This window comes from Anas acuta, chromosome Z, assembly GCF_963932015.1.
Source record: "Anas acuta chromosome Z, bAnaAcu1.1, whole genome shotgun sequence".
Classification (NCBI taxonomy): Eukaryota; Metazoa; Chordata; class Aves; order Anseriformes; family Anatidae; genus Anas; species Anas acuta.
This window is the reverse complement of record NC_089017.1, coordinates 13,851,876-13,879,577: the sequence shown is the minus strand read 5'-3', so window position 1 is coordinate 13,879,577 and position 27,702 is coordinate 13,851,876. Positions and strand designations below refer to the sequence as shown.

Genomic DNA, 27,702 nt, shown 5'->3' with positions numbered 1-27,702 from the left:
CGGGGCCTCGGCCGGTTCCGCATCCGCTGCGGGCACGGGGCGCCATGGGCGGCCGCAACAAGAGGCACCGCGCCGGGGGCTCGGCCCACGCCGCCTCCACCGCTGCCGCCGCCACCGCCGCCGCCCGGGCGCGGGCAGCCGCCGAGGCCGGTGCCGCCGCCGCTGCTGCTGAGGCGCCGGGCGGCCGAGCGGCCCCGCGGCCGGTGCCCGCCTGCAAGGAGCCGCGCGTCAAGCAGGGTGAGGGGCAGCGGGGCTGGGGGTGGGTAACGAGGTGTGGGTTGCACGGGGGCGCTTCCAGCACAGCCACGGGGCTGGAGGCTCCTTTTCACACACATCGTACTGAAACCAGCACTTGTGTGCTCGCAAAGGGCGGCAGCCAGCATCGGGCTGGCTGTTGTGAGGAGCTAAACAGGTTCGGTGATGGTAAATAACGTTGCGAAGAGGTATTTTTTCACTAGCTGCTGGTAAATGGAAAGTAGGAACGCCTGTAGCAGGTCAGACCGCAGACCTGTGTCACCCAGCGCCCTCCCCTAGGCTGGCTCCAAACGCAGGTACGCAGGTAGGAACACTTTCAGAGGGTGCTCTTACATCCTCCCCCAGCTGTGGCGAGTGAACTTGCTGTGCCACATCGTATTTCTATTCAACATCCTTCCAAAAAAACAGATTTAATTATGCAAAACCGTCCTGCCTGCTCTTGGGCTTACACAGATGTCCAACACCCACAGCTTCAGTGGCAGAGCTCTGCTGTGGAGCTCTGCATTTTGTAATTGAAAGTAACAAACAAACCATCACCCTTACTTACTTTGAACTTGCCGTTAGCTTCCCTGTTTGGGGAGTGCTGTGCCCTGTTCTTGTACAGATAGTGAGCAGTCAATCACTTTTCCTCACTGTGCCACTCAGGAATTTTGTATTTTGTCTCCTGAGTCATTTGTTTCTTTACTATTCCTTGGTAAATGGCCTTTCCACACCATTGAGTGCTCGTATAGTTTCTTATGTGCGTGCATTTTACTGGCATATTAGTGTAACATTTGCCTCCTGTCGGACCTGCTTTAAAAATCATAGAGTGTTCTCTGCACTCTGCTTGTGTAATTGATGGTTGTTTGCAATTTGCAGGTCCAAAAACTTACAGTTTTAGTTCACCAGTAGATTCCAGTGCTGCTGCTGCTGCAAATCTAGATAAGTCTATTCTTAAGGTGAGTATCTTCTTTAGGTAAAAGAACTTTGGGATTCATGGTACTCTTTTACCCGAGTAAATATTTCTTCAGCTATATGTGTTATGTTGCACATGTGAACTACGTTCGTGTGTTAGACCTCATCTCATGAGCTTGAGCTCTCTGGAGTTCTGAGTGTGCTTTGAGAAATGGGATAAAATAGTAGGGTGGAACATCTGTCTTAAATAACAAATTATACGTTACATGCAGGGCTATGAAAAGCAGTGTTTGAGCTTCCGTTGTGCATGTATGTTTTTCTTCCTGTCAGAGGAAGAATACAGATTTTACATGGCAATCTCATTGACAACTAAAGCTTCATTCGTGTTTTAACGATGTTAAGAACACTAAAATTGTGTCTGGATTTTTTTTCCTAATCCAGATAAGAAGGAGATTCTCACAAGATTGTCTTAATGATCAAATTATTTTAGATTAGTTCTAGTGAGCTGAGAAGAGAGGCCTTGTTCTTTCCAGTATATTATTTTTTTTAATTACTTTTTCCTTACATTATGTCAAGGGAATTCCTGTATTTTTTAAGATATAAATGGGCCTTCTCTGTAATAGGGAATGATTTTTTCTATTTCAAGTTAAAAAAAAAAATACAGCAGCATACAACTTAAATAATCTGTACCTTTCATAAGAAAGTTTTGCTAAACTTAAGTAAAACTGGAAAAGCAGAGATTTGAATGGCAGAACGATTTCTGCATTCTAATTTCCATTGGCAGGAAGAACATTGATATATCATAAAAAGGTGTAGTGTTCTGCTTTGTATCAACTACTTGTCTTTTTGCAGGTAACAATAAACAGTAATTTGGAGAAAAGGATTATTGATCTAATCAACGACCATAAAAAACAAAATGATGACAAAGGAATGATTTCCAAAAGACTTACTGCTAAGAAACTGCAGGTAGGGTTTAAAATGTTGTCCTCTGACCATTGTTTATTTAGAGTAAACGTTTTTTTTTTTTTTGTTATACATATTGCTGTGTGTAGTGCAAGCCAGTGTACCTTATTTTCCAGTAACTGCATTAATGATTAGCTGGTGGAATCAGTTAGCATGTTTATCAGGAAAGACATGTCTCCATGCATTCAGTAACCACAATCAGAGTGTCTAATCAAATAGATGGAGGGATAGAAGTTAACCTCAATGTTTTAAGGACATTGTTTCCTACATTTTTAGTTCCATATCCTAGTTGGAAAATGGCAGATTTATCTTTCTACCCAGAAAATACACTCTATTCATATTCACTTGGATGTGGCTTTACTTATATATATGTATATATGTTTACATTCAAAATTTTATGAGCTTTGTTTTCAGAACAGGATTTTCTACTCTGCTTTCTGATATGTTAATTTATGCTTTTTTATCTGTTTAATCTCAATTATGTGATATGTGGGAAATAGCAATTTAATAAATTTAATAATAGCAATTTAATAAAATCAAAATTTTAGGTTAAATCTTAAATCTTATTTTTTTTATTTGTAGGATGTATACATGGCTTTGCAAAGGTTTTCTTTTAAGACTGAACACATAGAGGAAGCAATGAAAAAAACACTTTTATATGGTGGTGATCTTCACTCTGCACTTGATTGGCTTTGTTTAAACCTTCCTGATGGTAAGTATAGTGACAGAGAATTGACTACAGTTTATAACTGAAGAGCAGTAGGTCCAACTCTGGTATGGGAATATGTGAAAGTAGCAGTCAAATATATTGTTTCACTTAGACCAATAGTCATCACAGTTTTCCTAGCTGTGCTGCTGACTGTTCTTGTTACTATTTTTGATAGTCTTACAATCTTCTTCTTCCTATTCCTAGAGTTTTATCAAAGTCAACGAGCAAGTGCTGACTTACTTAAATGTTATAGCCTGATTTTTATTTCAGGCATACTGTTGTTGTTTTATGTTCCTCCAGTTGGTTCCCAAAACACTTAAAAAGATTTTTCAGTAATCATTATTGGCATATTCTATGACGTGGGTTTTTTGTTTTGAAGATGCCTTGCCTGAAGGCTTTAGCCAGCAGTTTGAAGAACAACAACAGAAACCTAGAGCAAAATTTTGTTCTCCTGTGTCAAAATCTGAACCTCCACCTCGCTTAGTAGATAAGAAAAAGAAAGAGAATGGCCCTGAAACTAAGGTAATTTGAGAAAATAACTTGTATTTATCGGTGGGAAGAGAGCATGAAATTTTCCAAAATACAGAATTTGCATAAACTTCAGCAGTGACGTGGAAAACTTCTGAAAATATAATATGCTTAAATAATATTGTCATCCACAGTGTTTTAACTACAGTGGAACAGTCACTTGAAAGCAAACCTTTTTCCATGTGAAGTCTAAAAGACTCTGTAATTTGTTGTTTGTGGTAACTTTTAGTAAGTCATAGCTTAATTTTCTCCTAGAGTGGGTTTGTTCCATTTATGTACAGGTAGCACTCTGTCATATAACTTAATTTATATAAAACCTTAAGCAGTAGTTCTTAAACCCTGACTGAGGAAAAACACTGGTGGTTTCACTTACTGCTATCATTATGTTTAATTTGGTTGCTCTTCCAGGAGACAAATACAGAAAAACAGAAAGAAGTGAGCATGAAGGAGTGGATTTTGCGATATGCAGAGCAACAGAGTGATGAAGAGAAAAATGAGTCTGTGAAAGACACAGATGAAGAAAAGTTTGATCCAGTAAGACAGAGTAGTGTTTCTTGAGAAACATTCAAAAAGTTTCAAAAATCAATAGAGATATTTTGCAGCCTAAATGATTCTGTAAGACCATCTAGTTTAAAGGTTGGACCAGCACTGCCAAATCCACCATTAAACCATGTCACCAAGCACCACATTTACATGCTTTTTTTTGAAGACCCATAGGAATAGTGACTCAACCACTTCCATGGGCAGCCTGTTCTTCAATACTTTACAATCCTTTCAGTGAAGATATTTATCCTAATATCCAACCTAAACCTTCCCTGGCACAACTTAAGACCTTTTCTTCTTGTCTTAAAGATATGTCTGGCGCATCTGCAACTAGTTGATTGGTTTGTTAAAAATTGAGGGTTGAATAGTCAGCATGCTTTTTTTTTTTTTCTTAAATTAAGATTTGGCATCGGGCAACTGCATGGAAATATGCTGGCATTCTTCTTTTCCTCAGTTGTTTTTCCTTTTTTTTTTTTAGTAATGAGCTCAAAATATTGAATGCATTTTTCTGGGAAGGAAGAATTTTTGAAACACATCTCAGTGAGATTAGGAAGGTGGTTATAAAATTTTGAGAGGTTTTAATTGTTCATTACTTGCACAAATGAGAAATAAATGTTTTTTAATCTTAGTGTAAAGGATGACTTTTTTATTATGTAGGATATTAATGATGTCAAGAATACAATATTAAACTTGTATTTAATAATTCTATATGAAACAGAATGAGAGGTATGTACACCTGGCTGCAAAACTTTCAGAAGCAAAAGAGCAAGCAAGCATCTCCAAGCAAGACAAAGACAAGCAAGGGCAGAAGGTGGCACAGGAGAAAATAAGAAGAATTCAGCAAGGTAAAGCCCTGGAGATTACCCGTGTTTCATTTTGCGACTTGCATATTTGTTAGGCGAGTAGGTCTCATGAGTCAGGTTGAGTTGATTTCATCATCCATCATGCCACTCACAGTGTGAACTGCAAGCTTTCCTGAACGTACTCTTTTCATGTGGGTCAAACTGTAAAACGTCAGTAACATTTCACTTTCGGGTTTTCAGTGCTCAGTTTTTTTCAGTGCTCAGTAATTAATGCAATTATTCTTCTCTTTTTAAAGAACAAAATGCTCAGCAATTGGTAGAAATAAGTTATGTATTTATTCTCTGACAGAAATGGCAACGCTTGAAGAGCATCCTGTATTTGATCCATCTGTAAAAACTTCAAGCCAACAACAAAATGAAAAGAAAAAAGCTCCCTTACCTCAAACTCCTGTACCTCAAGAAACCACTTTGAATCTGAGTTTGCTTGAAAAACCTGAAGGTGCTGCAAAGGAAGAGAAAGGTGTGGTGGAACTTGTTCAATATGAGCCTGACACATACCACATATTTACAGTATCAGTTCTTTTTTTAAGGGTTGTACAGCATTTCAGTGTGGAGTTGTCAGCTTTTCATTGTGGGAATGGCAGGTGGGCTGTCTTGCTGACCAAGCTGACTTGACAAGATCCACATTTGTTTTAGCACACGATGCTAAAAGCTATTTTTGCCATGCTGCATGTCTAAAATCTTGTGTTTGTTTTTTCATTGCTACAGGGCTAGTGACTATTCCCATTAATTGTCAACCTCGCGTCTTTCTAGACTGTTTTCATTGTAAACCTTCAAACTGTCAATGTTTTCCTAACAACAGAATATTAGTAAGAGCTCTTGAATTACTCAATGATCAAATATTGTAAACAGAATATTGTAATGAATTTCCTGCTAAGAATTAATTTCCTTTCTTGAAAAAGCAGGAATTTCTATCATTTCTCAACACCAATATTTTCTATTAATTTAGTAGAGCTGCAGAACACTTCAGAAAACAGTACTCTCTGGTGAAAACGCACTTCTAGAACAGATAAAATATTTTTGAATGTAAGGAAAAAAACAAAAAAAAAAAATTTTAGGAGAATTAAAGTATATGTCATTCTACTCTTGTAGCCAAAAAGAAAGAACCACTAGATGTAAGAAATTTTGATTATAGTGCTCGAAGCTGGACTGGTAAATCTCCCAAACAATTTTTGATTGACTGGTGCAGGAAGAATTTTCCCAAGAGTCCAAATCCTGCCTTTGAAAAGGTTCCAGTTGGAAGATACTGGAAATGTAGGTATGTATTTCCCATGACGTTTACGTTTTCCTTTTGGTTTATTTAAAAATAAAAATGCTCAAAACTTCTGTTTTGACATGTTGGTACTGGTTTAAATGAATGTAGTGTGTTTAATTTGAGTGATTTCAGTCCAGCAGGGAAGTATTTCATTCTGAATAGCTCTGGAGAAGTAATGCTTCAGGGGAAGGAAGGGGGAAGGGGGAGAACCCACTTCACCCTACAAATGTGCTGCTGTAATCTGCTGAAATTTTTCTGCCATTTAGTCAAATGTGATCAACAGTGTGTTCACAAAAGATTTTTGAAAAACTTTTTTTTTTAGATTAGTTCCTATATTTGATTTTCACTCATGTTTTAAAAAACATTAATAGGTGTGCTGTTTACATAGGTAACAAAAATTAAGAACAATGCCTGTGTGAATCTGTTTTTAAGGGTCAGGGTTATCAAGTCATCAGATGATGTAATGACAATGTGTCCTACAATTGTAACAGAAGATAGTATGCAAGCACAACATCTAGCTGCTACTTTGGCACTGTATCATCTAACCAAGGGACAGGTAAGGCTTTCACCAATATTACTTTTTTTAGCTTGGAATTTCCCTTTGTTTTTTGTATTGTAGTCTCCAGTAATTAAATTTTAAAAACAGTTTTTTCAAGTGTTATCCATTAAGCTCTTTGCTTGAAAGATATAATAAATTGCTTTTATTGACAATCACAGGCATTGCAGCATATGGGGAGGAAGCTCTTCTGTAGTAAAACTGTTCTTTCAGTGCTGCAAAGAAAGCAAGACAGTTGAGAATAAAATGTCTTGTTGATATTAATATAACTGGTTTCAGAGCTTCTGTATTTACAAGTAGTTCTGTATATCAAATCTTACCGTATCTTCTGCAACGCAAGCTCATTTTCACGTAAAATGTTAGTTACGTTACTGAATAGTATACAGAGTAGTTTTTTCCTGTTTTTCTCCCTAAGTCAGTTCATCAGTTGCTGCCTCCTACCTATCGAGATGTCTGGCTAGAATGGAGCGATATTGAAAAGAAAAAGGAAGAAGAAAACAAGATAGAAACTAACAAACCTCGTGATAACTTTATTGCTAAATTATTAAACAAACTAAAGCAACAGCAACAGCTACAATCTGAAAACCAACCAAAAGTATCTGAAGGTCCTGAAGATTCCTGGGAAAATTTAGTTTCTGATGAAGACTTCAGCAGTCTTTCACTTGAGACGCCAGAAACAGATAATTTGGAACCTTCCAGGATTTTGTTCAAAAAGCTGCAAAGTTCCCCAAAATACCAGAGGCTTTTGAAAGAGAGGCAGGAGTTACCTGTGTTTAAGCACAGATACTCAATTGTGGAAACTCTTAAAAAACATCGAGTAGTTGTTGTAGCTGGTGAAACAGGCAGTGGGAAAAGTACCCAAGTGCCCCATTTCTTGTTAGAAGACTTGTTGCTGGATGAGGGGTCGAATAAGTGTAATATTGTTTGCACGCAACCACGGAGAATCTCAGCAGTGAGTTTGGCTACGAGGGTTTGTGAAGAGCTAGGCTGTGAATCTGGACCAGGAGGAAAGGTAAGATGCATCTTCATTCCTGTTTCTAATCTTGATCAGATTTTAGGAAGGTGTATTCTTGGTACAAAGTGAAAACATTATTATTCCTTACACAACCAAATTAATTTTTTTTTTCTTGAAAAAGGCTTCTTGCTATGTCAGCTGCTTTTATAAATTGTCAGCTCTGAATGTCCGGGTATCAATGTGTGATTTCTAAAAAAAAAAAAATTACCAAGGGTGACTAAGAGCAAGTGTTTAATAATGGGGATTGTCAAACATTGGAGAAGATTGCCGAGAGAGTTTGACATCCCTATTAGTAGCAGGTCCCCATCAGTAAGGGAAAATTGCCCTGGATATAAGGCTGAGTAATCTAATCTGACTTGAAGCCTTGCCCAGCTTTGAGAGAGGTCCCTTCCAGCAAAGTTCTCTGTTATTTGAAGAAAAGCAAGGTCATGTATGTTTTATGGTAGTCTGTTTGCGTGAAGTCCCTAGGGGGATTCCATACCTCCACTGCAAAAATATTTTTATTTGAGGACTACCAAGAACCCTTAAAAAGAATAACAAGGTTATTGGCTCTTTCCTGCTCTGGAGAAACTTGAGTTGCTATATTTCAATATAAGTTTCCCTTTCTTAACAAAATCAAAGGTAGCTATTAAAAAAAAATGTGTCAGTCATTTACTATACTATTCAATCACCAACTGGTGCAGTGTTGGGTTCTAACAGTGCTTAAATTTAATTTAATCTTGAATCTGTTGCTTGTCTACTTGTTTAAGTTACATTTTTAATGTCATGTTATTTCTTTTAAAGAACTCCCTGTGCGGTTATCAAATTCGTATGGAGTCTAGAACAGGAGAAGCCACCAGACTGCTATACTGTACAACAGGTGTTCTGCTTCGGAAACTTCAAGAAGATGGTCTTCTTTCAAGTGTATCTCATGTTATTGTAGACGAGGTTATCAGCTCTTTATTTTCTGCAGAAACTATAGTTATTCTGGGCCCAGACTTACTATCTTTATTAAGAAGTTGTTATATGTTTTTTTTCCAATTTTAGGTGCATGAAAGGAGTGTCCAGTCTGACTTCTTGCTAGTTATCCTGAAAGAGATCTTGCATAAACGTTCAGACCTGCATCTGATTTTAATGAGTGCTACTGTAGACAGTGAGAAGTTTTCCAGCTATTTCTCGCACTGTCCCATTTTAAGGATTTCAGGGAGGAGTTATCCTGTTGAGGTAAGCAAATGTTTCTCTGACTTTAAAAGACACTTTGCACCTATACCGTGTTTGCTTAGGTAGTATTTGAAATAAATATAATTATATTGTATATTATTGGTCAGAAAAATACCTTAAGTATTTATGTCAGAGACTTCTAGCCTTTTTCCACTTTGAACTACAGAATTGTACTGTTTGTTTTTTTTTTTTATTATGGTATATTATCAGTTGATTAAGATCAGTCTTGTCTGAAGACAGTGACATTTTGATTTTTCTCTATTGAATGTAGGTAGTAAGGAAAGGAAAGTATTGAATTCCCCTGTCTCTCTCCACATACAAAAAAATGCAGTGAAAAAGTTGCATGTTTCTCAGGCACGTTTCTCATGGCTTATACTAAAGGTAACATCAGTGATCATATGGAGAGATCTTTTAAGGTCTTTTAACAAATTCATAGCAAGTCCTGGGTTTTCAGAAAGCATAAGGAAGATTAAGCTGAAGTTTGCAAGATCTGTTAGACCATTGACATAGAAAGGGATGGCCTGTTCAACTTTGCATGAACAAAAAAACACAAAAAATCTGCCAATTAGTTTTTGACATGCTTTTTTTTTGTGTGTGAATTTTCAATAAAGATATTCCATGTTGAAGACGTAATTGAAGCAACTGGCTATGTTCTGGAGAAAGACTCCGAATATTGTCAGAAGTTCTTGGAGGAGGAGGAGGAAGTAGTAATAAATGTTACTACCAAAGGAGGAGGCACTACAAAGTACCAGGTAAAATAGGCATTTCTAATTTCAATTTAGGAGTTTTATTTTTATTTTATTACCTTTAACTCTGTTAATTAAATGCAATTGGTTTGTATAATATCAAGTGTTCTTTCAGCAGTTGACACAAGATGCAATGGCACTTCTACAGTGGAAATCAAATATTTACTAAAGCCATGTCCTTATGTTTGTCTCAGCTCTCTTATTGCTGCCATAATTTTGATATCATTGGCACTGAAATCTGCTGTTTCCCTTTTGCAAAATCCAAGTTCTAATCCTGTATGCAGCAACAGGGAAAAGCATTTAAATAAATTCTCCCAAAGAATTATCCTCAGTATTGAACTAAGAAGAACAGAAAAGGCAAGGCCACATCTCTTAACAAAACAGTTCCCAAGATCCTCCAACTTGGCATGCCAAATGGGATAATTTATGTTGTAGAGCTTTTTGGATTGACCGGCTATGGTTAATCCTGTAACTATTCTACAGTGACAGCTGGACATGTTTTTGAATTCATACTATTCAAGAGTTTTAATGCCTCTGACTACAGGCAACTAGACTGTTCAGCTCTAGGCTGTGTATATTTTGGGTGGACACCTGTCTACGCACTTGTTCCCTTGAGGTTTCTGCAAGACCAGTTAGTTTGTTGTGATCAAACACTGGTGTACACATGTTCAAAGCATGCTACCGTGTGATTTGCAGATTTTTCCTGGAGTGATGGTTACTCCATACATCGCAACAGCACATTTTGGTTGAAGCCAAAGTGCTCTCCAGAGTGCTGCTCCATCTTTATGATTTATTTCTGTTGAGATTTCAGTACAGAAGGTTATGTGGTGGAAAGCTTCCTTCTGAAGTGCTTTTACAGTGAAATAATTTATAATGGTTCCACTTAACACAGAAGCCTTATGCTATGTATGTATGTCTGAGATACTTATAGAAAATATATAATTATTAGAACCAATATTTATTTTCCTCCCCCTTTCCTCCTTCCCCAGAACACTGTAGGAGCTGTCACATAACTGACTCTGAACTTTCTTTTCAACCATTAGTTGAGAAGGGGAATGTTAGGGAGAGAACGGAAGCTGTTTGCTTATAGTACAGAATTTGAATTCTGAAATTCTCCTAATTAGATGCTTGATTTTGGACATGTGAATTGTTTTAATTCGTAAAACATAATGTGTAGTACTGCTTGCATAGACTTTTATTCATTTTTTCTTCTGGGATATAGCAGTAGCAGTTATCTATAGATAGGTCATGTAAATGTCTGTAATTTAATCTAACTCTCACTGTTTTCCATGGGAAGTTCATCAGTTAAAGGTCACTTACTATGTTTTAAGAAGCCTAAAGTGAACGACAAATTGACCTCTATGTTATAAAACACTGAGCATATGATTTCTCCTCTTTTTCCTTTCTAGGAGTATGTGCCAGTCCAGTCTGGATCTGGTATTGATTTGTCTCCTTACTATGAGAAGTATAGCAGTCGTACACAGCAAGCAGTCTTCTATATGAATCCTTACAAGATCAACCTTGAACTTATTTTGGAGTTGCTTGCATACTTAGGTACATTCTGCTTCCTCAGTTTATATACTTGTGACTGCTCTTTGGATTATCTCCCAGAGTTAGCTAGTGATAAGGATTCTTGACTTAATTTTATATGAAACATCATAAAAAAGTATTTACCACAGGACTCAAGAATTAGTTTGTGTTCTCAATTTAGGCTGTCTGAAAATCCATGTTTGTTTTAACTGTGTGTCTATATTGTCGCTTTCCAGATAGAAGTCCCCAGTTCAAGAACATTGAAGGAGCTGTGCTGATCTTCTTACCAGGCCTTGCTCATATCCAACAGTTGTATGATCTCATTTCAACTGACAGGAGATTTAGCTTGCGTGACAGGTAACACAGATATTTTCTATAGTTAATTGATTAACTTGATGAATACGTCCTTCTTGATTGTTAAAGCGTGCTATTCTTGAAACGTGAAGTTGAGTTATACCTTTGAGCTGGTTTTACTGCAAATCCATTTTTAAAAGATGACAGGTGCTTAGAAATGGTATAGTCATAACTGTCTCTTTTCTTTTGATTTGAACAAACATACTTAATCACAAAATACTCAACTACTTTGTTTCCACTTTTTAGGGCATGGGGGCTAGTATGTTTGGGCAATAGCTTTTCATGGTATACTGTTTATATAGAAATGACTGCTTACTGAGAAGAGATCCACGAAGAGTAATCTGCTAAGAGAAGTGGCATAGGGTTGTAGTGACAGTTTTGAAATTTATTTTATGGGTAACTAAAAGGTAGCAACGCTATGGCATAAAAGGAGCATTTTCAGTCAAATTCTAAAGACTTGTAGATGGCCTTAGGTGTCAAAGTTTAGAAGAAAAGGAAGTTACAAATTTCTGTGACTCTTTCTTCTCTGAAGGCTCTTCTCACTCAGGCTAAAAGTTGCCTGTGTTTATAGCTGTGTACAAAGCTTCAGTGACAGTCCTTATCTCAGAAGAATAATGTAAAGAACTCAGCTTCATGGATGCCTAAATCCCCCACCCCGGCCAGCCCCCCCATATTAACTGTTCAGCATGACATCAGATGGTACGGAATACCCCTTTGGCCAGTCTGGGTCAGCTGTCTTGGGTCTGTCCCCTCCCAGCCCGGCTGCACCCCCAGCCTGCCCAATGGCAGGACAGCAAGAACCTGAAAAGTCCTTGGCTTGGTGTAAGCACTGCTCTGCAACAATTAAAATATCAGTGTGTTACCAACATTATTCTCATCCTAATCCAAAACACAGCACCATACCATCTAGAAGGAGGAAAATTAACTCTATCCTAGCTGAAACCAGTCATGCTAACTTTTGCTCTTTCCAATGTGCATTCTACTTGCTTTCTCCAACTTGCTGTTGTATTTCTGCTCTCTTTTTTACTGTATCTTGATATACATATTGATTAGTATAATTTCTTACTCTAGGCACAGATTGATAGCCTTGCATTCTGTTCTTTCAACTCAAGATCAAGCAGCTGCATTTACAGTACCTCCACTTGGTGTTAGAAAGGTATGTTAAGCAAATTACACCACTGAAGATTTTTTTTTTTTACGAGTGTGCAACTATGAATTTTTAAAAATCAAATCATACATAATTACGTGACAATCAGTTGTTCCTGGAATTTTCTCACTGGAAAGAAACAGTTCTTCTAATTTGGTGCTCTGTAAGAGATGGAAGTTATTGTGCTGTGTAATCAGACAAACTCTTAAACCAAGTATTTTTCTAAGAGCTACTTTAATTATTGCTTTCCTATGATTTTACTAGTAATTGCAGTTTTTTATTTCAGAATTAGTATTTTACTTACTTCCAGACTATTTAAATAGACTAGTTTTGGCAAATACTAGCTATTAGTAATTTTGATGGATTATAATAGCAAACATGAATGTGAAATTCTCACAAATTTAGACTCCTGAGTAATTGGGGAAAACTAAATCATTTTCCATCTCACAGCATTTTTAGTGCTTTGTCAGCTTGTTTAGGAAAATAATTCTGAGTTTAAAAAACAACAACAACAAAAACCTTTAACCATTTTATTTTTTTTAAACATTGATTTGCTCTCCTGGACTAAGCCTCTTCAGGGACCTACTTGGAGGAATCCCATGGGTTAGGGCCCTAGAAGGAATGGGGGGGGGTCCAGGAGGGCTGGTCAGCATTCAAGCATCACTTCCTCCAAGCCCAAGATTGATACGTTCCTGTGAGCAAGAAGGCAAGTAAAATGGGCAGGAGACCTGCATGGATGAGCAAGGAGATCCTGGCAAAATTCAAACAGAAAAAGGAAGTATTCAGCATATGGAAAAAGGGACAAGTCCCTTGGCAGAAATAGAGGGACACTGTTGGGGTACTCAGGGATGCAACGAGGAAGGCCAAGGCCCATTTAGAATTAAGTCTGGCAAGGGGTGTCATGGACAGCAAGAACTTCTTCAAATATATCAGTGGCAAAAGGAAGATCAGGGAAGGTGTGGGCCTGCTGCTGAATGGGGTGGGTGCCCTGGTGACAAAGGATACAGAGAAGGCAGAGTTACTGAATGCTGCCTTTGGTTCTGTCTTCATGGCTAAGACCATCCCTCATGGATCTCAGATGCTAGAGACAAGAGAGGAGGTCTGGAGAAAGGACTTCCCCTTGGTCAAGAAGGATCATGTTAGAGATCATTTAGGTGAACTTGCCCATGGATTTATGGGTGTCCCCAATGGGGTGCACCCACAAGTGTCGAGGGAGCTGGCAGATGTTATTGGCTGTCCACTCTTCATCATCTTTGAAAGGATGTCGAGAACAGGAAGGTACCCAAGGACTGGAAGAAAGCTGGTATCACTCCAGTCTTCAAAAAAGACAAGAAGGATCCAGGAAACTACAGGCCAGTCAGCTTCACCTCTGTCCCCTAAATGTGATGGAACAGCTCATCCTGGATGTCATCCCTAAGCATGTGGAAGAGAAGATGATCAGGAATAGTCTGCATGCATTCACCAAGGGGAAATTAGGCTTAACCAATCTGATAGCCTTCTGTGATGGGATGACTGGCAGGGCGGATGAGGGGAGAGCAGTGGATGTTATCTACCTTGACTTCAGCCAGGCTTTTGACGCTGCCTCCCATAACATCCTCATAGGCAAGCTGAGGAAGTGGGGGATGGATGAGTGGACAGACTGAGAGCTGGCTGGATGGCAGAGCTCCAAGGGTTGTGCTCAGTGAGCAGCCTAGTTGGAGGCCTGTAGCTAGCGGTGTCCCCCAGGGGTCAGTACTGGGTCCAGACTTGTTCAATTTACTCATCTATGACCTGGATGATGGAACAGAGTGCACCCTCAGCAAGTTTGCTGATAACACAAAACTGGGAGGAGTGGCTGATAACCCCAGAGGGCTGTGCTGCCATTCAGAGGGAGCTGGACAGGCTGGAGAGTTGGGCAAGTTCATCAAAGGCAAGTGCGGGGTCCTGCATATAGGGAGGAATAACCCCCAGCACCAGTACAGGCTGGGGGCTGGCCTGCTGGAGAGCAGCTCTGCAGAGAGGGACCTGGGAGTCCTGGTGGACAGCAGGCTGACCATGAGCCAGCACTGTGCCCCTGTGGCCAAGAAGGCCAGTGGTAGGTACTCTGGGCTACATTTGGAAGAGTGCTGCCAGCAGGCCAAGGGAGTTGATCTTCCCCCCCTCTACTCAGCCCTGGTGAGGCCCCACCTGGAATACTGTGTCCAGTTCTGGGCTCCCCAGTACAAGAGGGACATGGAGCTACTGGAGAGAGTCCAGCAGAGGGTAACTAGGATGGTGAGGAGCATCTGTCACATGAGGAGAGGCTGAGAGAGCTGGGCATGTTTAGCCTGGGAGATGAGAAGAGAAGACTTGAGTGGGTAATCTCATCAATGCGCATAAATATCTGAAGGGAGCGTGTCAGGAGGGGCCAGTCACTTTTAAGTTGTGCCCGGCGACAGAACAAGAGGCAGTGGGCACAAACTGAAGCACAGGAGGTCCCAGCTGAATATGAGGGGGCACTTCTTTACTGTGAGGGTGACAGAGCACTGGGACAGGTTGCCCAGAGAGGTTGTGGAGTCGTCTTCTCTGGAGATAACCAAAACCTGCCTGGATGCCATCCTGTGCAATATTCTCTAGGTGATCCTTCTTGGCAGGGAGGTGGACTAATCATAAAATCATAGAACTATGGACTAGTTGATCTCCAGAGGTCCCTTCCAACCTCAACTGTTCGGTGATTACAAGGACGAAAACTGACATTCCGTAATTCTTTTATTTCTGCTATGTTACTTCATTTCAGATTGTTTTGGCAACGAATATAGCAGAGACGGGTATTACAATACCCGATGTTGTCTTCGTAATTGATACTGGGAGAACAAAAGAAAATAGGTGAGAGTTTGACTTTCATAATTCACATTGTGATTACTGTGCATGCTTGCAGGCTAGTACTACAGGAGTTCTGTAGTATCCTTATTAACCTACAGTTCCAGACAAAAATGCACTGAACTCAAGAATAACTCGCAATTCAGGTTCAAGTCTGGGATGAATCTTGGGATTTTCAAATGATGTGAAGCACAACAAGGGGAGTTCTTTATAGATAAGAATTATCTTGATTAAGCACTGGTTTAAAAGTAAAGTAGATTTTTTTCATATATATACTATTGTACATTTTAGAAATTGCTCTTTGTCTATTTCAAATGTATAAAACCCTATAAAATGTTAGAAGGACCAATTCTGAATTGTCAGGGAGGTGGGCTTGATGAGCTATTGTCATAACTCTTTCCTTTTCCAATTTTTACACTTCCATTAATCAGTTGTATCCAAGGTTCTGTGATGTACCATTTTCCCCAGGTGTGCTTAGTTTTCAAAACTAAACATCATATTCTCAAACTACTACTATTTAAATAAAGTATTTGTATATATGCTTTAAAATTAATAACTAAATATACATACATTTTTATTCTGAAATTGAGTGACACTCACTTTATAATTTTTAAGGTACCATGAAAGTAGTCAGATGAGCTCCTTGGAGGAGACTTTTGTCAGTAAAGCTAGTGCTCTGCAACGACAAGGAAGAGCTGGGCGCGTTAGGGATGGATTCTGCTTCCGAATGTACACAAGAGACAGGTACTGTAAACTTGTTTTTGTAAATTAAACAAATACAATTATATTCATTCTGTGGAAAACAAATCTCATTAAAATTAATTTTAGTTATGCAAACTATAAAGATTCAAATGTAAAAATGTAATCTGAATGCCTTATTCATAAAGTTTTAAAGTAGTATTAATTTTGGCTTCATGATTTTTTGAGTTGTATTCTTTATCTCCAATGTAAATGTTTTCTTAACCTTTTTCAAAATGAAAGGAAAAGTGCTGCATTATGAAATTGTGGAAATAATGTTTTCAACAACATTGAATCTTTTAATCTTACTAGACAGATCTGTAAGTTTCTGAAATGGTGTCTCTGTGGATAAGAAATGTGAAAAGATAAAGTCAGGATGCAGTGTAGGATTAGTGTCTGTTACTGCAGCAGAATAACCTTTTTCCTGCTTGTCTGGAGCAGCAGGACCCTTACCTTGCCTTACCTTAGCCTCCATCTCAGTTGAAAGTATTTTAAGTAATCAGTGAAGTGTACATTTAAGCAGTATGTAAGACTTCCATTTCAATTTAAGAGCTATGCATTTTAAGAATCTGTTTTGAAAATTAGAGTCTTACTGCCTGTCCCTCTATTTCTTTAAAGTTCTGCTTTCCAAGCTACCACGTGTGCCTTAATGTAATAGTCAGTTTCCCATGCATTAAAATACACCACCCAAGAGAACATTCTCAAAGAATGAGCATGTGAAACATGATATTATAACGTCAATTTGAACGTTAAATTGCGTATCTGTGATTTGTAGTGATTTTACCCAGCTGGGCAGCTGAACTCCACCACAGCTACTTTCTCACCTCACTTCCTCAAAGAGAAGAGGAGAGAAAATTTGATGGAAAATGCTCAAGGGTTGAGATGAGGACAGGGAGATCGCTCGATAATTATTGTCATGGGCAAAACACACTCATAGTAGGAAGATTAATATAATATTGCCTATTGCTACCAGAATAGGGCAGTGAGAAACTAAAAGCAAACTAAAAACACCCTCTTCCCCCATGCTGCTTGGGGGGAGGAGGGAGAAGGGGGGCTGTGGTCAGTCCCTGATGCTTCATCTCTGCCTCTCCCTCTCTGCCCCTGCTCCCCGTGGGGTCCCTCCCATGGATGCCGTCCTTCCCCAGCTGAGCCTTGCGGGGCCTGCCCACAGGCAGCAGCTCTTCAAGCACTGCTCCCACACGGCTCCGTCCCACGGGGTCCATCCATCCATCCCCCAGGAGCAAACTGCTCCAGCACGGGTCCCCCACGGGTGGGTGGCAGCTCCCCCCAGACCCCCTGCTCCTGCGTGGGCTCCTCTCCACGGGCTGCAGCTCCGGCCCGGGGCCTGCTCCTGCGGGGGCTCTCCATGGGCCGCAGCCTCCTCCAGGCCACATCCACCTGCTCCACCGGGGGCTCCTCCACCCATGGGGGGGCTGCAGCGTGGAGATCTGCTCCATGTGGGACCCATGGGCTGCAGGGGGACAGCCTGCTCCACCAGGGGCCTCTCCCTACACAGGCTGCAGGGGAACTTCTGCTGCCTGCCTGCAGCACCTCCTGCCTTCTTTCTGCCTTGCCAAGTAAACCCTATACAGTGATTCTCTTTTTTATGATGTTACAGGTTTGAAAGTTTCATGGAATATTCAGTTCCAGAAATACTACGTGTGCCTTTGGAGGAATTATGCCTTCATATTATGGTATGGTTTTCGTTATGGAATTTCTGACCTTGTTAGCTAAAAAGGGGATTGCAAGGATTGCCTTAATCCAGTGTAGTTAGAGTTTCTTCCACTACAGTGGGGGAAAAACAGTACCTGTGTCATGGAAAATCCAAAGCATGCTGGTGAGTGAGAATAGGAACCTATAGTGTTCCAGTTTACCTCTGAATGAGAGTTCAAGCTAAGGTAAATATCCTTCAAACTGTTGTCTGCTTAAAGAAGCAATTCAGTGGCCTGTTCCCTCATCCTGAGTGAGTAAGATATGCATGGGAAAACTGTTGTATAAGGATGGTTTTTCACCCTTGTGCATTTCAAGATCTGTTTTGTGAGGCGTTTGTAATGTGCTTGTATTTTAAGTGCTGGGTTGTAGCAAACAAACTGTTTAACTTTGGTTGCAAATTAGTGCCCAGGTGTTGAACGACATCTCAGCAGGTTTGTCTCCTGCTCACCTGTGACTATTGGTGACACTTCTCTGATCAGTGTTCATGCTATGTTAAGCCCCCTCTGAAAAATGAAGCTATGGGCATATCTATTCCAGCAACCAAGAGACTGGTGCAGAGGGTAGGGAATGTGTGCTTCTGGTTGCAAAAACAACTGTCCAGTTTCTTTTGTAGCTACTATAAAAGTTTACTAAATTTATGTCTTTGTTTTCACCTGGTCTTTGATATAATAGATTTTATACTAAAATATATGCCCATTCACTCTGTAGAAATGCAACCTTGGTTCTCCTGAAGATTTCCTTTCCAGAGCATTGGACCCACCACAGCCACAAGTCATCGGTAACGCCATGAACCTGTTAAGGAAGATAGGGGCTTGCCAGTTAACTGAGCCCAAACTGACTCCATTGGGCCAGCACCTTGCAGCCCTCCCTGTCAATGTAAAGATTGGAAAAATGCTTATATTTGGAGCTATATTTGGCTGCTTGGATCCTGTGGTAAGTAAACAAATACTGCCATCTTTATCTGAATATTTTCTAAAAAGTAGTAGTATAGAAACAGCTAAATATTAAAATTGATCTGATTTCTTGCAAAATGTTGTTTTGAAAAGATGATATAAGATGTTAAAATGCGTATTTTAAGGTGAAGACTCCAGGATATCATGGGGGACAGAATAATGTAACTGTAAACTCCCAGCTGTTATTGACAAGAGGGTAGCCATACTTGGACTGCAGTTCTCTCTGTTATGATCCCAGGGTGTATGGAACTTGTAGAAAAAGCCCTTTTGCATTTTGGTGAGACCAATCAGGGTTACCTTGCAGTTGATACAGACTAAGAAGATGCTGATGGAAAGTTATTGCAAATTAACTGATTTGGTAATTTATTACACGAGGGCTGTGGAGTGGCTTACACTTTCAGCTGATACTAAATGTGAGTTACAAGGATGCATAGGCATGTTAGCTGCTGAAATTGAAAATGAAAGTCTTTGCGTTCTCAGTTTCTCCTGGTAACGTGGTATAACTCAAAGCAGCAGTTGCTTAATCTGTTGATATTCACAGTATCATATTGGGTATCCCTCTGTCATGTAACAAACCATTTCAGATGAGTTTTGAGATTTGATACTTTTTAAAGTTTCCATCAGTGTAGTAAGGCAGCATGTAAGCAATGTCTTTAACGTAAGAAAGATCTGAATTAATCAGAAATTGTTAAATACTATTACAATAGTATTGTTTTACAAAACAAAATGCAAAGTTATTTGTGTAGTAAACTCATAATCTTACAATAAAATATTGATGTATTCTTTATTAATTGCAGGCAACTTTGGCTGCAGTTATGACAGAAAAATCACCATTTACCACACCAATAGGTCGAAAAGATGAAGCAGATCTTGCAAAATCATCTCTAGCAATGGCAGTTTCAGACCATATAACAATCTACAAAGCTTATCTAGGGTAAATAATGTTTTGTTGTCCTTATAGCTAAAAGCATGCACAAGTAATATGGTTCTTGAAATAATCCTTATGAAGTACCTTTCCTTGAATTGCTTGCCCTGGAAGCTTTTCTCCTCAGACTAACAGCAGATCATCAAATACTGTAGCACAAAAAGATACCTCCTTTGGTACCTTATCCTTTTAAAATATGCTTGCACATGTACCAGAGATGCACTGCTTCTTTTTATCCTAGTATGTTTTATGCTAATTGTTTGTTGCTGTTGTTTTTGTTTTTGCTGTTTGCTCTGGATTGATCTGAGTATTTTGTATTTTGGAAAATAAAAATATATACAGCTTCCTCACGAGGGGGAGTGGAGGGGCAGGCTCTTTAGTGACTAGTGATAGGTCCTGAGGGAATGGTGTCAAGCTGCAACATGGGAGGTTTAGGCTAGACATCAGGAAGAGGTTCTTCACTGAGGGGGTTGTTGCACACCGGAACAGGCTCTGCTGGGAAGTAGTCTCTGCAGTGAGTCTGTCAGAGTTCAAGAAGCATTTGGACTGTTCCAAAGTCACTGTTGTGACTAAGAAGTCACATGGTCTAAAATTTTGGGTAGACCTGTGTGGTGCCAGGAGTTGGGACGCAATGATCCTTATGGGTCCCTTCCTACTCGGGATATTCTATGATTGTATGATTCTATATTAGAGAATAAGATACACATTTCTTCCTCATTAGTAAAACAGTATGCAGTCTTAAAAACACATCTGACTTCCATCTCAACTGTCAAGACATAGGTGTAATTTTGGGAGAAAATTACCTTATATTTTTGTACGTATCTGTAAAATATGTTACTCATGTGTTCTCCTGAGTGGTATCAGACCAGCAGCATTTATCTTTGTTAATGCCATTTATTTCTGGTTTTGAGTGGAGAATGCTGAACAAAACAACTGTATTGCCTTTTGACTTAGTACTTCTTTTGTGCTGTTTTATTCTAGATGTGATTATTTTTGCTGTAGTAAGATGGGATTTTTTTTTTCCTTAGGTGGAAGAAGGCTCGACAAGAAGGAGGGTATCATGCTGAAATGACTTATTGCAGAAGAAACTTCCTTAATAGGACTTCACTGTTAACTCTGGAGGTAAACTGAATAATTATGCTCTGTGCTCAAAAACTAGCCGTTAAAATTTTCCTGTGGAAACATCCTGCCGTTTTTAAGTGATGACCTGTCACAGTTCCTATTTAGATAGGACCAAAATAAGTGGACTTACTAGGAACTGGTGAAACATAACATCAATTCAGGTAGCTGTGTGTACACTGGCACACTTGTATATGCATGTTTTGTTGGTATGTCTTTGCAGTTATCTGCATTGGAGAAGCCATTCCTTACTTCAACCAGAGAACCAAAATTTATGAATTAAAATACTTAGATTGTCATTCTTAGAAATGTAAGAATAGATCTGTTTCATAGTTAGAGAGATGAGCCACAGTCTTACATAAAGGACCTTTTATTTTTACTAAGAAAATACTCTGATTAATCTCTTCTAGTTAAGTTTGAATGCCTGAGATGTCCAAAGCAGAAGTGAATACTTGATATAAATGTGTGTTTTCTTTTTAGTTAAAGTAGAGCTGGGAGATTTGGTGTTTGCTGTATATCCAATACTGTATACCGAATCCTATATTCCAGATAATGCTTTCCTCATAAAAAACAACCAGTATTCCAAGTTGGCTACAGAAGACACAAGTGTTTTTTTCTAAGAAATAGGTTATCCACTGGAAAGCACAACTAATCGAGATGGGGTGGAACTGATGGACTGGAGCATGTCCATCAGGTGGAACTGATGGACATGGAGCATTTTTGAACTCTGTGTTTTGCTTACCTGATTTCAGGATGTGAAGCAAGAACTCATAAGGGTGGTCAGAGCAGCAGGATTTGCAGCACCTACAACTCAGCATCAATGGGATGGAAGTGGAGCCACACAATGCCTTTCTCTCCATGAAATAGCTCTTCTTAAAGCTGTGTTGACCGCAGGGCTGTATGACAACATAGGAAAAATAATATATACAAAATCAGTGGATATCACAGAGAAGCTGGCATGCATGGTAGAAACTGCTCAGGGTAAAGCACAAGTGCATCCCTCCTCTGTAAACAGAGACTTACAGATACATGGATGGCTTCTTTACCAGGAGAAGGTAAGGTTTTGACTCTGTCAAAGGGATAACTAGGGGAAAATAGTGAATGTAGCTGATATTTTGTGTAAAGGTGACATAATGCCTTTAAGGAGAAGTAAGGTACGCCAGTGTAAAGTATGCTTTAATATCTGACTCATCTTAAAAGTCCTTAGTATGTAAGGTTCCTTACATGTATGTCCATAAAGATGAATCAGCTGGATACTGGACTAAAATGTGAAGGCTGAACATCTTGAACAAGTCTGTTCATAGTGAACTCACAGCTATAAATGAAAGAACCTTTCTGTGTGTCATTTAACTGTATCATTGACAATCTTTGACGCTGTACCATTAACTTAAATATGAACACTTTGACACACTCATATGCTTGTGTTGCACTTCACAGTGTGCTTTTCACTGTTCTAAGCAGACTCAAAGGTGTTGAAGCTTGCTACAGGTCTGACTCATCCTCAATAACAACGTAAAATGAAATAGCTAATTCTGTAATTGACTGCTGAACTTCCTAACTGAATTGCAGGGTTTTATTTTTATTTTTTTTCCCCTGCCACTTTCTTCCACATTCCAACTCAAAATTTTGTCATCTCTTTGCTGAAGTGAGTTAAACATGATAGCAGTTGCCTAATGGCCAGCTTCACTGTAGGGGAGCGGGACATTACATTGGAATTCTTGATATATACGAAGTAATCGTATTTTTTTGGTAAGCTGAAAGTATTTCATGCCTCCAAGAACCTTGTAGTTCAAGGCAAGGCAGCAGCTAAGGCTAATCAGTTATTCCATGAACAGGGGAATGAACAAAGTTTACTCTTCTGTGTGAAGGTGCACCCTTTTGTTTCTCTTTGTCATATTAGAGCTTCTCTCCCATCACATTCCATGTTGGTTTGCGAGAGGCTCCAAAGCCAGAAATAACACACACTAAGTCTAGCCCCACTGTTTACTTTCTGTATGTGTCCACCCATGTACTCTCATTTATGCATGTATATATGTGGATATAGACAGAATGGCAAGTCAGCTGCTGCTGAGAAGAATGTCTGATGGAGAGTTTTACCTGCTTTTTATTTTATTTGGTTTATTAAATAGAAAGAAAATGTTATCCCAGTGCTTCTAGTCTTAACCAGAAGAGAGAGATTAAACTTAAATTTAAGCAAGAATATATGTCTTTAGCTAATTTCCTGATAGTATGTCACTGATAGCCTGTCACTTAGGAGGGTTTAAATGTGATGTCATCTGGGGTACAGAGCAGACAAATTGCTACTAGCTGTTCTGTGTACAATAATTTGGTTTGACCTGGTTATTAAAGGAAAAAAAAAATAATTCCTGCTTTTAAAAGCAGCACTGAAATTTGATGTTGTAGATCTTAGGGATTTTTTGTTTGTTTTTAATGCTCGTATTTGTTTATACACAGGTGAGGTATGCTAAGGTGTATTTGAGAGAGACTACTTTGATATCCCCCTTTCCGATTTTGCTTTTTGGTGGGGATATAGAAGTCCAGCATCGGGAGCGTCTCCTGATGGTTGATGGTTGGATCCATTTTCAGGTGCGTTGGAGTGGTAACTGCCTTTTATGGACTTTTGTGTTACACGGTTAATATCCTGCCTTGCTTTAGAACACTATTCATGTGGGATGAATGAGAATTTAAGGGAACGATGGGAATTTTATATACATGTAATAAAATCTTTGCAAGTCACTCTAGAAAGAATAGTCTAGACATATGCAGCTTGTAACATGTCAGTTCCCTCTTTTCAGGAGAAAAGTCAGTGTTCTTTCAGAGAAGGTATTTGAAATGGTTGTAAGCTAAACCTTGCTTTCATGGAGCTGGTACTGAAAGTAGATGAGTGTGCTATTATATATTGCCCTTCTCTGCAGTCTTGCATATACCTGAGGTTTAAAGCTATATTTCTACAAACATATATGAGGTAAAGTTTTAATCCATGCTTTTGTATAAGACGTCTTCAAGAGCAGTGAAAATGTTTCTTCTCTGTTCTTTACAGGCTCCTGTAAAGATTGCAGTAATTTTCAAACAACTGAGAGTTCTCATTGAGTCTGTTTTAAAGAAGAAGCTTGAAAATCCTAAAATGTCACTTGAAGGTAACTTTATTGCTGCATTGCTGATGTAGTATTTGTTACGTGAATGTTGTGGTTGACTGAAGAAAGTATTAGTATGCTGCATCCGCACTCAGCAGGATTAGTGTAACTTGACTGTAATTCCATTATCTTGAGAGAAATAATTTGGAAAGGTCATTACTGATAGTATACAGCTCATCCCAGATGTATGATGATGTGCACAACTTTGGTTTTAAACATAACCCTGATAATAACATTCAAGGTAGTGTTAGAAAATGGTGAGGTAACTTCCCAAAACCGAAATAACATGGTATAATGGCGAGCCTCAGGTACGGATGAATTAAAGTGTCAGGTGAGTTGTCTCACAATTTAGAATAACGATGGGGAGCTTCATGTTGGCCCCCTGCAGTAAAGGGTGGAGGAGCACAGTTAAAGCTTTGAACACAACACTGAACAAAAGGCAGCAAGTTCTAATATCCTAATATGTCTAAAGGTTACACTGTCACTTTCTCCATTTCTTCTGTGAAATACTGAAATTGCCAAAAACAGCTCACAGAATATTTTTATAGACTTTCTAATCACATGCTTTGGACATAATTTGCTCTTTTGCTCCACAAATGGGAATTACTTGTGTTACTTTTGAGTCCACCATAATTTGCTAATAGCTAGATTGATTCATCTTTTGATTTTTCTTGGATTTGTGGGGGAATCTGTTTTTACACTCACTCTTTTTGGCTTACTGTTGTTTGTGTTCTCTTTCCTAGATGATAAGGTCTTACATATCATCAAAGAACTGATAAAAACAGAGAATGGTAACTGATACTGGACATCAGTAACAAACCATAGCTTTGGTAATGTCAGGAGAAACACACACTCCAACACTAACTGAAAGTATCTGAATGCTTAGTGTGGTTGATACCAGCCATGACAAAGGAAGACTGCATGATTTCTGGATATGATTTACCTTCCTATATCATTTTGAAAGATGAATGTGGAATATGTTTAGCCTTTACATCAGTGCCATTTGTCTGAATGTATAAATGATGGAAGTAGTTTATTTTCAATATAAAAATGGTTGTGGCCAAATCCAGTTTTCTTTGTTTCTGCTTAATGTACTAATCATACCATTAATGGTGATGCAGACTGTTCTGATAGTTCAAGACTGGGTCCTGAATCTCAGCGGGGTAGAACTCTGTAAGATAGATGCAAACAAAAGACATTCATCATGTTGGTTTCTGAAGTGTGCTTTTTTTTGAGCTATGAATTTGCAGTATGGAAGCAATACATCTTACAGATATCTTCATTTTTCTGTATGGTTTACATTAAGAAAATGTTGTAATAAGAGGATAGAGCAGACTACCCTGACCAGGTGCAGGGCTCAGCCAAACATGAGTACTGGCCAGCAGCCTGTCCTCCCCCTTCTCTGTGTCTTCTCACACTTGCTTCTCCCCATTCACCCCGATCTTGTTTTTTCCTGCCTTAGACCCTTCACCCAGGGTACTGCAATAAGCTTTGCTCTCCCACGAGCCTCCTCACGCATCCTGTCATAAGCTTTGCATAGTCTCACAAGCCCCCTCAACTATCTCATACTACTCACGATGATTGTGTTTACCCCTCGCTCTTTAAAGTTCAGGTTGACTCTCCTCACAGTTATATTGGAGCAGTTCCTTAAATGGCTGAAAAATCAGTAGCTGAAGATTCCACGTCTTCATTATTCTCTGTATCACTTGCTCCTTATTGTTTGTGCATCTGTGTGTTTAACTCACCACTACCTTTATTATTTTTTTTTATAATGAGTAGCTCATAACCAGGTAACTTAATGAACAGTATAAGGTTCTCTTACACTGTTTACAACAACAAATTGAAATTTTCAGATCACAAACAGCTTTCAGAATGGGGAAGTTGTTTTTCTTACTTTTTTGCCATGCAACAATTGCAGTCAAACAGAGAAACTCCGTATGTACAGACATAGTGCAGAAGATTTTTTCATCTGGAAAGAACAAATACTGTGCAGCAGAGGTGAGTAGTGTACAAAAAAGGACAATGAGGGAACTGCATGATCTTGAAATAGACCAAGCAAAGCATACGGAGATACCCAGTTAAATGATTAATAGCAGAACCAGTGCTGCTGCTCCAAAAGGAAACCGTAAGATGAAAGGAAAACTAGCCTGTGAATGCTAGCGTACGCTCAACACGGCAAGGAGGCAAGTTCTTCTAATAGTTTCCTAGGGCCTCTGAGGGAAAAGTAATAATCACATCTGCTATCGTTTTAAGAATTGTGATAAACTAGTCATAGTCCAGCTTACCTAGAAAAGAGGGGGAGTGCTTTTTTTTTTTTTTTAATTGCAAAGTATCCAGCACTTAGAGAAGGAAGCACTTAAACAGATAAGTTTGATCTTAAAACCTCAATTTTATACACCATTCCTAGGCATGTTTTTCTTTTGTAGTAGAGGTGCAGATATTAAAAATAATAAAAAAAAAATAGCATTCCTGGAAGATGAAAAATAAATCTGCATCCCAGCTAGCCAAATTTAAAGTGAATGATTTCCTAGTTCTTGTTCTAGTTGAGGTATTTTTTTCTATCCTTAGAAATATGAATTGGAGATAGATTTCAGTAGTTGGAGAACTGTTGGGCTCCTGTTTCTTTTGGATTTGAACTTCACACATAAATCAGTGTCATAAAATGGCTAAATCCTAGTGATGAGAGCATTGATTTTCCTTGAGGATTTTCTCCCTTACTTAACCATGGTGAATATATTTTTTCAATTTCATAGATGTATGTTAATGTTGAAGTTCAGAGGTATTCTTTGTGTTTCTGAAGCATGCCCTGCTCTGTAATCTTTTACAGAAATATCTTTTTTTTTTTCATTTTCTAAGGGTTTTATTGTAGTAACTAGGGCACTGGTTACTGTCCTAAGTGGCCAACAGTTTTCTGCAAAACTGATGAAACAGGTCAAACTGTGGTGTATAGATAAGCACAGTTATAAAATTTACATGGGGATAGAAAAAGACCACAGTGGCTTTCTGTTTCTGCAGTGTATGCGAGCAGCTTTTGTGCCTGTATTCTCCTGGATGGATGAACTTTCTCCTCTGTTCCCTTTATTTAATAAACACTTCTTTTAATACACTTGTGTCACTCTTCTTGAAGCGCGTCGGACACAGAGCTGGTATCCGTGTCTGTTTCTTGCTGCAGTGCTCTGGGGAATGTGCTTTGTGCCAGAGGCGCAAAGTCCTCTTGGTCTGGGTACGTCCTCTGAGTGTTTCCTGCTCCCGTCCCGTAAGCTGTGTTGCTCCTGTCTTCTCTTCCCTTTTGCCCTTGTGTTTGTGGGCTGCTTGAATCCCTCTTCACCATTTCCTATTGACTTCTTCAGTCTGCTTTGACCCAGGGGCATTTCCTTCTACTTACCCTTTGCAATCACTGAATCGTGTGACCATATCTGATAAAATTGCCATGTCTGGCCTCAGCTCTGCTGTGTAAACCAGGGGTCAGACTAGAGGAACGCTTTGATTTCCCTCCCTTCACCTGTCTAAAATAGTGCTCCCTGATGTAAGCAGTCAGTAAGAATCGAGAACTGAAGCACTCTTATTTTTTTATTTTTCTCCTTTTTCACTTGTGCTGTGCTTCCTGGTCTCATCCCATTCATTTGCTTCCAGTGCAGCGTGACCTAAAGCAGCCACCGCTCCCCGTGAGACCGTCCCTTTCGGTAGGGCCCAAGCACAAAGTGCCAAAGGGGCTGGGGCTGGG

The 27,702-nt window shown here is 39.3% G+C and overlaps 1 protein-coding gene across 2 annotated transcripts; it reads left to right on the top strand.

The window, feature by feature from the left end:
- The first annotated feature begins 4 nt into the window (after positions 1 to 4).
- Positions 5 to 25,047, top strand: DHX29 (DExH-box helicase 29). 2 transcript variants are annotated; one of them, XM_068667867.1, is made up of 27 exons: positions 6 to 237; positions 1,114 to 1,193; positions 2,002 to 2,115; positions 2,695 to 2,824; positions 3,201 to 3,343; positions 3,758 to 3,883; positions 4,611 to 4,737; positions 5,045 to 5,215; positions 5,848 to 6,013; positions 6,443 to 6,566; positions 6,982 to 7,578; positions 8,365 to 8,508; positions 8,608 to 8,784; positions 9,393 to 9,533; positions 10,937 to 11,081; positions 11,294 to 11,414; positions 12,483 to 12,567; positions 15,314 to 15,402; positions 16,012 to 16,140; positions 17,753 to 17,828; positions 18,556 to 18,780; positions 19,598 to 19,734; positions 20,754 to 20,847; positions 21,597 to 21,899; positions 23,299 to 23,430; positions 23,885 to 23,981; positions 24,722 to 25,047. In XM_068667867.1, the coding sequence occupies exons 1-27, from the start codon at positions 45 to 47 to the stop codon at positions 24,775 to 24,777; spliced, it is 4,122 nt and encodes a 1,373-aa protein (XP_068523968.1). In that variant the 5' UTR covers positions 6 to 44; the 3' UTR covers positions 24,778 to 25,047. The 2 variants fall into 2 exon arrangements, with proteins under 2 accessions (XP_068523969.1, XP_068523968.1); XM_068667868.1 differs by lacking the exon at positions 8,365 to 8,508 and having other exon boundaries at positions 5 to 237.
- The last annotated feature ends 2,655 nt before the right edge of the window (positions 25,048 to 27,702 follow it).

Bases quoted from the DNA above. Each gene is read 5' to 3' on its own strand.
- DHX29 (XM_068667867.1), top strand. From the start codon at position 45: ATGGGCGGCCGCAACAAGAGGCACCGCGCCGGGGGCTCGGCCCACGCC. The intron at 2,825-3,200 runs GTAAGTATAGTG...TTTGTTTTGAAG, and splicing joins TTGTTTAAACCTTCCTGATG to ATGCCTTGCCTGAAGGCTTT. The intron at 17,829-18,555 runs GTATGGTTTTCG...TTCACTCTGTAG, and splicing joins AATTATGCCTTCATATTATG to AAATGCAACCTTGGTTCTCC.